We start from the raw sequence: 9,240 nt of genomic DNA, 5'->3' as shown, positions 1-9,240 counted from the left end.
GTTTCACCATGTTGGTCAGGCTGGTCTCGAACTCCTGACCTCGTGATCTGCCCACCTCAGCCTCCCAAAGTGCTGGGATTACAGGCGTGAGCCACCACCCAGCCTGAAGAACAGAATGTTTTATTTTGATTAATTCTACTTTGTATCACTTTTTTTTTTTAGACAGGCTCTCTCTGTCACCCAGGTTGGAGTGTAGTGGAGCAATCACAGGTCACTGTAGTCGCCACCTCAGCCTCCTGAATAGCTGGGACCACAAGCATGAGCCACCACACCCAGCTCAATTTGTTCTTGTATAGATCATGTGTTTGGTGTCATATTAAAGAAGTCTGTTTAACTCAAAGTCATACATTTTTTTTTCCTATGTTTTCTTCTAGAAATTTTGTAGTTTTAGGTTTTATATTTAGGTCTATGATCTACTCTCATACACTGCTTGTAGAAATGTAAAATAGTATAACCACTTTGGAAAACAGTTTGCCGGTTGCTTAAAAAGTTAAATATACACCTACCATACCATCTAGCCATTCCATTCCTAGCTATTTACTCAGAGAAAAGAAAGAATATTTTTATGTAAAGACTTGTACATGAATGTTTACAGCACTGTTATTTTTAATATCTCCAAACAGAAAACAATTCAAATCTCTAATGTTCACCAACAGGGGAATGGATAAAAAACAGTAGTACACTCATACAATGGACTACTACTCAACAATAAAAAGGAATGAACTATTTATTCATGTCACATAGCTAAATCTCAAAATAACTATGCTATGTGAAGGAAACCAAACAAAAGAATACATAATGTATGACTTCATTTATATGATCCCTTCCCCCTATGTCTGGCTAAAATAAGGGGCAAGTTCACCTATAGTGAGAGAAAGTAGATCAGTGGTTGACTGGTTGAAACGGGGAGCGATTAGCAAGGAGTGTGAGGGATCCTCTGGGAGTAAAAGATACATTCGCTATCTTTATTGTGGCGATGGTTTCATGGGTATATACATATGTCAAAACTTGCCAACTTGTACATTTTATTAAGTGGAGTTCATTGTATATAAATTATACCTTTGAAAAGCTGTTAAAAAAAATAGTGGTATGTTAAACTGCACAGTGCAGAAATTTCAGGTCCTATGTGACCTTTGCCAATGAGCCAAAGAGTTCATGCTTAAAATTAGTCTTGTTTGATTTTCATGTTCTAAAGCAGTAATCTTAGGACTTAAACTTCTCAAAAAAACCTATCAAGATTCTAACTTACACACAAGATCAGACTGTGAAGCAATACATGGCAACCTATGTGGCTTAGCCAGGATAACAGCAATGTATTTGAAGACTGCCAGATACTATCCAGAGAATTATTCCCACAATTTGCAGCTGGTATCTACTCTGTATCCAGTTCTGAATTACTCTGTCTTTAAATTTCCATTAAAATCGTTCCCTAAATCACTGCTCCTTCATTCAGCAAACTATCTTCCCCATGGATCTGAATCCTCAAATTCTCCCTCACTTCAGTTCCTACTGCACCTCTGCTGTCAACCTGCTGTATGACCTTTGCAAGTCTCTTCATCTCTAATAGGAAAAGGTTGGACAAGGTGGCCACTCTAAACTCTATGAGTCTCATCTTTAATTGGGCGTGTACTGCATTATGTGCTGGGCGCTAAGAGGGATGCAGAGATGAACAAAATGCGGTCACTGCCTTCAAAGAATTTACAAACTAGAAATAGACACACAGAGAACTGTAACATAGGTAATAGCATCAATTATCATTAACAGAAATAACAATAATGTCCTTTAGCAGATCTGAAGAGCAGTCATTTGCAACTGGAATAATTGAAAAAATATTTTGGAGGGGATGGCCCTTTAGTGGGCCTAAAAGGATGGACAGAATATGGACAGACAGCAAAGTATTTCAGTTAGAAGGGCTGGTATGAGTAAAGTTAAGAAAGTGCAAGTCAGGCTTAAGGAAAAATAAGGGTGCCACGTGGTAGCTGGAGCAGATGAAAAAAAGTGGAGTGGAGGAAAAAGGTGAGGTTGGAAAAACAGGATGGAAATATACTGTAAAGGGCCCAAATGGCATTCTAAAAACTCACTATAGAAAATGGGAAACTGGCCGGGCGCAGTGGCTCAAGCCTGTAATCCCAGCACTTTGGGAGGCCAAGAAGGGCAGATCACGAGGTCAGGAGATCGAGACCATCCTGGCTAACACGGTGAAACCCCGTCTCTACTAAAAATACAAAAAATTAGCCGGGCGAGGTGGCGGGCGCCTGTGGTCCCAGCTACTCAGGAGGCTGAGGCGGGAGAATGGCATGAACCCGGGAGGCGGAGGTTGCAGTGAGCTGAGATCCGGCCACTGCACTCCAGCCTGGGCAACAGAGCAAGACTCCGTCTCAAAAAAAAAAAAAAAAAAAAGAAAATGGGAAACTGTGGGGAAAAGAAAGATCAGACTGTTACTATGTCTATATAGAAAGAAGTAGACATAAGAGACTCCATTTTGTTCTGTATTTGAGATGCTGTTAATCTGTGACCCTACCCTCAACCTGTCCTTGCAAGAGACATGCGCTGTGGTGACTCAAGGTTTAAAGGATTTTGGGCTGTGCAGGGTGTGCTTTGCTAAACAAGTGCCTGAAGGCAGTATGCTTGTGAAAAGTCATCACCATTCTCTTAATCTCAAGTACCCAGGGACACGTACACTGCCAAACGTCACAGGGACCTCTGCCTAGGAAAGCTAGGTATTGTCCAAGGTTTCTCCCCATGTGATAGTCTGAAATATGGCCTCGTGGGAAGGGAAACACCTAATCGTCCCCCAGCCTGACACCCATGAAGGGTCTGTGCTGAGGAGGACTAGTATAAGAGGAAAGAAGGCCTCTTGGCAATTGAGCTAGAGAAAAGCATCTGTCTCCTGCCCGTCCCTGGGCAATGGAACATCTCAGGGCAAAATCCGATTGTATGTTCTGTTTACTGAGCAAGGTGAAAACCGCCTTAGGGCGAAAGGTAGGACTTGCTAGCACAACGCTGCTCTTTATGCACTAAAAAGGTTTATGGAGAAGTTTACATATGCATATCAAGGCACAGCACTTTTCCTTAAACTTATGTCACAGAGATCTTTACTCATATGTCTTACTGCTGACCTTCTCCCTCTGATGATCCTATTATGCTGCCACTTCCCTTTTTCTAAGATGGTAAAGATAATGATCAATAAATACTGAGGGAACTCACAGACCGGTGCGGGTATGGGTCCTCTGTATGCTGAACGTATGCTGAACGCCGGTCCCCTGGGCCCACTTCTTCTTTCTCTATACTTTGTGTCTCATTTCTTTTCTCAAGTCTCTCGTTCCACCTAACGAGAAACGCCCACCCACAGGTGTGGAGGGGCAGGCCACCCCTTCAGGAAACCATGTAAAAGATTAGCACCAACTGACTTGAAATGTATGCTCACTGGGGTTACAGGGTGGGAAGGACTTGCTAGAAAAGGAATTTCAGAGGTAATGAGAGGTAAGACTAACACTACAGACCTACCAAGAGGGAAAAAATGAGGGCTTGACTTAAAGAGGAGACAAATAAGAGATATTTCATAGGCCGGCCCAAATAATGTTAACTGACGGACTTCATGAATGGAGAACACTTACAGAAAAGGAAGGAATCTTAGTATCTTATACTAAGGAATCTTATACTTCCCTCAGTATTTATTGATCATTATCTTTACCATCTTAGAAAAAGGGAAGTGGCAGCATAATAGGATCATCATAGGGAGAAGGTCAGCAGTAAGACATATGAATAAAGATCTCTGTGACATAAGTTTAAGGAAAAGTGCTGTGCCTTGATATGCATATGTAAACATCTCCATAAAGAGCAGCATTGTGCTAGCAAGTCCTACCTTTCACCCTAAGGCGGTTTCACCATGTTGCTCAGGCTGGTCTAGAACTCCTGGGCTCAAGTGATCCACCGGCCTCAGCCTCCCAAAGTGTTAGGATTACACAAGTGAGCCACTGCTCCCGGTCTACAAAGTGTTTTTATTTTTATTTTTATTATTTTTTGAGACAGAGTCCCATTCTGTCGCCAGGCTGGAGTGCAGTGGCGTGATCCCGGCTCACTGCAACCTCTGCCTCCCGGGTTCAAGCGATTCTCCTGCCTCAGCCTCCCGAGTAGCTAGGATTAGCCATGCCCGGCTAATTTTTGTATTTTTAGTAGAGATGGGGTTTCACTATGTTGGCCAGATTGGTCTCGAACTCCTGACCTTGTGATCCATCCACTTCAGCCTCCCAAAGTGCTGGGATTACAGGCATGAGTCACAGCACCCAGCCTATTTTTGTATTTTTAGTAGAGACAGGGTTTCACCATGTTGGCCAGGATGGTCTCGATCTCTTGACCTGGTGATCCGTCTGCCTCAGCCTCCCAAAGTGTTGGGATTACAGGCGTGAGCCACCGTGCCCAGCCTAAAAGTGTTTTAAATCAAACACTATGGATGTGTAAAAAATAAAAAGTAAAAGTTGTCCTACTTTTTTCAGACCCACTTCCCTAATAATAGTTTCTGGTGTGCCTTTGCAGATATTTGCAATGTTATACAAGTTACACAAGCCTGTGGGGGTTGGGAGGATTGTAATCCTTTTTAAAAATTACAGGTTAAAATTATAGATTCATAAACCCTGCAATCTTCTTTTTCATTCAACAACACAGAGATCGTTCCATATCCACATACATATATACATCTACTTCAATGTCTTAAATAACTGCATAGTGTTACAGAGTAATAGCGCATAATTTGGAATCCCCTGTTAACGGATATTTAGATTGTTTCTAGTCTTTTGGTGTCACACACGATATGTTACAAATATTCTTGCATATAATACTGTAGGGTCCTCCAGTCGCCCCCTTTCTTTCTGTGTGCTGATGGAAAATCAGAGTGCCTTGATTGCTCTCTGAAGTAGCCAGCAGCAGGTTTCCCTAGCAGGCTTGACCATAAACCCGGGGCCTTGAACATTCCCAGGCCTGATAAAGGTACCTAGGTTGTTGCCCAAAACACTGGAAGAAACTGGCCTCAATCCCGAGCCAAATTCCTTTAAACTCTCATCTAAACTCCATACCCCGACCCCCTCGCTGCGGACAAACCCAGGAACACCTCTTTTCTCCCGGTGTCCGTCTTGACAATTTCTGCAGCCCTCTGTAGGTTTCTCCCTAAACGCTTTTGGACTGATCGCCTTGGCATTCAGTGCTTCTTTTTCTAGCATCCCAACCAGCCACATCTCGGGAAGGTTTGAAGCACTCCCTTGTGGGAACTCCCTTGCCGCTGTTTTTGGGGCGATTCCAGCCTCGGGTTCGAAAGAACAAAATAACTGCACATTTTGTGCGCGTACGCTTGCATTAAATTTTTCTAACAAGAATGACTGGATGAAAAGGCATGTGAATTTAAAATGCTGATGGTTCTTGCCACACTGCCAGGACAGGATCCTTTTAGAAGAGGAAACAAATCAAGAACCTGTACAAAGAGATGTGGAATGCTCCTTGTAAGTGGACAGCTTTGCTTTTCTCCTTTAAATTCTATCTGAAGGAGAAGGCAGTGCCTCACTGCTCAGAGGCAGGGAGGCCAGGCGACGGGAGAAAACACCCTGGGGCACTCTCAGAGGCTGAACCTGAATCCCGTCTCCTGCCCTCTGAACCTGGGATCCTTCCCTCTCTGCAAATTTCGGCTACTTTCCACCTCCCCTGTGACTGGGAAAAGCGTTGTTCTTGCCCTCAACCACTCTCGTGTCCATATTTAGGGGTGCCCCTCTCCTCGGCTCAAGGTCCCGGGGTCCTCTCACCTATGGTTCTCATTAAGCAGGGAGAAGAGTGGGCCCAGGCGCAGCTCCGCCGCTTGCTCGCGAAGCTCGTTGAGCGGCACTGCCTGCAGCACTGAGTGAAGAGCGCGTAGCTCCTCCAGCGGCGCTTCCAGCCTCGCTACCTCCCTCAGCAGCGCCAAGGCCTGAGCCGCCATCTTGCCCCCCCAACGCAGGGGCTGGCCCAGCGGCCCGGTTCCCGGGGCGCTTCCCTGAACGTCGCGAGATCTGCTGATCACAGCCTCCTTGTCCCTGAGATTGCTATGGGGCTGCCAAGCCTCGCGAGAAGTGTCCGTTAGGGCCGTGTCAACTGTAGCCAGTGGCTGCGGCTCCCTCTATCTGGCGTCATCTAGGGCGCTGCTCAGGAGATTGCGGAGGCCAGTTTTCCAGTCGGCTTACGTGTTCATCGCGTAGGGCAGAGACTTGCCAAATTCCCGGCCAGCGGAGCGGCGAGGATGGAGACTTACGGGAAGTTAAACAGCCTCGTGGGCGGCCTCGCGGCTCCAAAACCAGGCTCTAGGCGGCGGCGACCGCAGCCGTTAGGGAGGCCGCTCCAGGCGGAGCGGAGGCCTGGAGGGGAATCTTGATCCTGGGCCAGACACCTGTCAAGAGGAGGCGGAGCGTCATGCCTCCAGGAAGACTGGATGAATATTCTCCAGGAGCCGGAGGAAGGCGTAAGTAATAGGGACGTGCGCCGCCTCGTTGGTGTTGATCAGTCTACCAAGGAGAAGCAGCTGTGGGCGTGGTGGCCGTGCCTGTAATCCCAGCGCTTTGGGAGGCTGCGGCGGGAGGATCGCTTGAGCCCAGAAGTTCGAAACTAGCCTGGGCAACATAGTGAGAACCCAGTCTCTATCAAAAAGGAAAAAAATTAGTGGGGTGTGGTAGCACGCACCTGTAGTCGCAGCTACTCGGGAGGCTGAAGCGGGAGGCTGACCTAAGCCTGGGAGGTCGAGGCTGCAGTGAGCTGTGATTATGCCACTGCCCTCCAGCCTGGGTGACAGCAAGACCCTGCTTACCCCTCACCTTGGCGCCCTCCCCCCCCCCCAAAACCAAGAAAAACCAGTGTGGAGAGTTGGTCGCCCATCTGCTCCAAGCTGCTGTATATTCCCGGTAATATAAACATCGTGAAGGTGGAGATCCAGTTAACCTTTTAGGTGGAGGACCAGGTGATAGAGGGCGACATGTGACCGGGAAGGCCATCTACAACCAGGCCTAATACATCCACAGGGAACCAGTAGGAAACATCTGGGGAGGACAACCCAAATAAGTATCATGGGAGCAAGGGATGGTTTGAGAACTTTAAAAATCGCTGCTGTTTTGCAATGTACCAGGTTGATGGGGAGGAAGGACCCTTAAATGCTGAGTGGGCACGGAGTATTCCAAGCAATTGGAGAGAGGCTATGTACCTCAACAGGTCTTCAACGCCAAGGAGACGACCCATCTTTTCTGTGCATGCCTTCCTACTTTTGGGGCAAAAGACAAAACTCTGGAAAGCTTAGAGGAAGCTAAGGACAGGATTTCCCTCATTTTTTTTGTGGCAGTGCCTCAGGTGACAAAATGATAAAACCACTGCTGCTTTACAAAGACTCTGATCCCCCACTTGTCTTTCAGAAAGAGATAAACGCCTTCCTGTTTTCTTGTGAACGCACCCAGAATTACCACTGCCACTTTATGGATTGGTTTTGTTATTTTTTTATCCATCAAGTCGGAAGTCATTTAACAGAAAAATCCGGAAATCAGAATGTTGCTAATTGTGGACGGAGGTCCCAGTCACCCAGATTCATTATTCTTTGTTCATTCTAATGTTGATTGTGTTTCTCCCTCAGGAAGGCCCTAGCTTTCTTCAGCCCTTGGGTTAGGGTATAATGGAAGCATTTGGGAGGTATTACACCAAACATATGTTTGACCACTTTGCTGACTATTGAAAAAAACCCTCACCTTACTCTGAAAGAAACATGGCAACAGTACAATATTGCTGATTCTTTGGTAGTGATAAAAGAGGTGATGGGTGATATAAAATCAGCCACTCTTAAGCTTGCTGGAAACTGTGGGACGATGTGTGAATGATGATGCATTTTCCCTAGAGCTAATGAAGAAGTTTAAAAAATCTTAGTGTCTGCAAAACAGGTGGGTTTAAGATTCATTGATATAGGGAAAGTGAAATTAGTGAGCTACCCAAGTTTCAATCTTTAGTCATAACTGAGAGTCTATGTCCATAGGAAGAAGTCTTTACAGACAGAGGAAATTGAATGCTGTCTGATGCCAGACCTCGGGCCTCACTGATGCTGCAATTGATATGGATCCTTTCCTGGATTAAAGCTTGGCTTTTAAAAAAGATTTCAATAAATTGCTTATACCTATAAAGAGATGCAGAAGAACCTTCAAATAAAGCAAAGGACTTGAAGAAAGAGAAAGAAGACATGAAGAAGAGGATGTCATTTAGGTGAAGGTGATGGATACAGAATCTGAGTCTGAGGGGAAATCTGACTCTGAATCAGGATCCGATAAGGAGCAGGACAAGATGGAGGATAAGAAGCTGCCAGAAGAAAAGCCTGGACCCTCTGGCATGGCACTCAGAGTCTTGATATGTCTGAAGAAACTGTCCAAGCCATTAATGTGAAATTGAACCTTTGGAATGTAACCTTCGAAGTGAATCTGGAGAGAGTAGAGGTACCTGAGTTGAAGGACGAAGAGGTTCCAGAGACCATTCTTCCCTTGTTACGCTAACATCATTTTCATAACTACCATCATCCTTTTCATCACCAGCCACACATCCCTATCATTTTAGTCATGTAACAAACATTGCGCTTAAACTCTGCAGGGTCCTGAGCTAAACTTGGGGACATCGGCTCAGGAAATCATCTCAGGATCTGAGGTAAATGGTCATTAACAGTTCCGTTCTTATTAATGTAATAGCTCTAAAAAATCATGGTCTTGATTTTAGTGACTTAAAATATAAAGGTTTCTTTAGGACCACTCAGCCTCATTTTCTCTAACCATATTTCTTCTATAGATAGTAAGTTCTTCAATCACAAATGGAGGTTTTCAGAGTTTACATTGGTAGTTGACAAGAGACTACTTGCTCTTGAATGACATGGCCTTACATTTTATAAGCGGTTTCTTTCTTTTTTTTTTTTTTGAGATTGAGTCTTGCTCTGTCGCCCAGGTTGGAGTGTAATGGAGCAATCTCAGCTCATTGCAACCTCCACCTCCCGGGTTCAAGTGATTCTCCTGCCTCAGCCTCTTGACTAGCTGGGATTACAGGTGTGTGCCACCATGCCAGCTAATTTTTGTCTTTTTAATAGAGATGGGGTTTCACCATGTTGGCTGGGCTGGTCTCGAACTCCTGACCTCAGATGATCTGCCCACCTCGGCGTCCCAAAGTGTTGGGATTACAGGTGTGAGCCACTGCGCCCAGCCACATTTTATAAGCACT

The 9,240-nt window shown here is 45.4% G+C and overlaps 1 protein-coding gene across 2 annotated transcripts in view; it reads right to left on the bottom strand.

Moving 5' to 3' along the window:
- The window catches only part of PSMD5 (proteasome (prosome, macropain) 26S subunit, non-ATPase, 5), a 33,978-nt gene extending 27,608 nt beyond the window's left edge, over positions 1–6,370 (bottom strand). For both annotated transcript variants that reach the window (XM_011927408.1, XM_011927409.1), the window contains exon 1: positions 5,790–6,370. In XM_011927408.1, coding sequence (XP_011782798.1) covers positions 5,790–5,962 — 173 coding nt within the window. In that variant the 5' untranslated portion in view covers positions 5,963–6,370. The remainder of the gene's footprint in view (positions 1–5,789) is intronic.
- Positions 6,371–9,240: the final 2,870 nt, after the last annotated feature.

This window comes from Colobus angolensis, unplaced genomic scaffold (genome assembly GCF_000951035.1).
Source record: "Colobus angolensis palliatus isolate OR3802 unplaced genomic scaffold, Cang.pa_1.0 Scaffold71, whole genome shotgun sequence".
NCBI classification, from domain to species: Eukaryota; Metazoa; Chordata; class Mammalia; order Primates; family Cercopithecidae; genus Colobus; species Colobus angolensis.
Note: the sequence above shows the minus strand (reverse complement) of the source record. Positions and strands in the feature narration are given on the sequence as shown.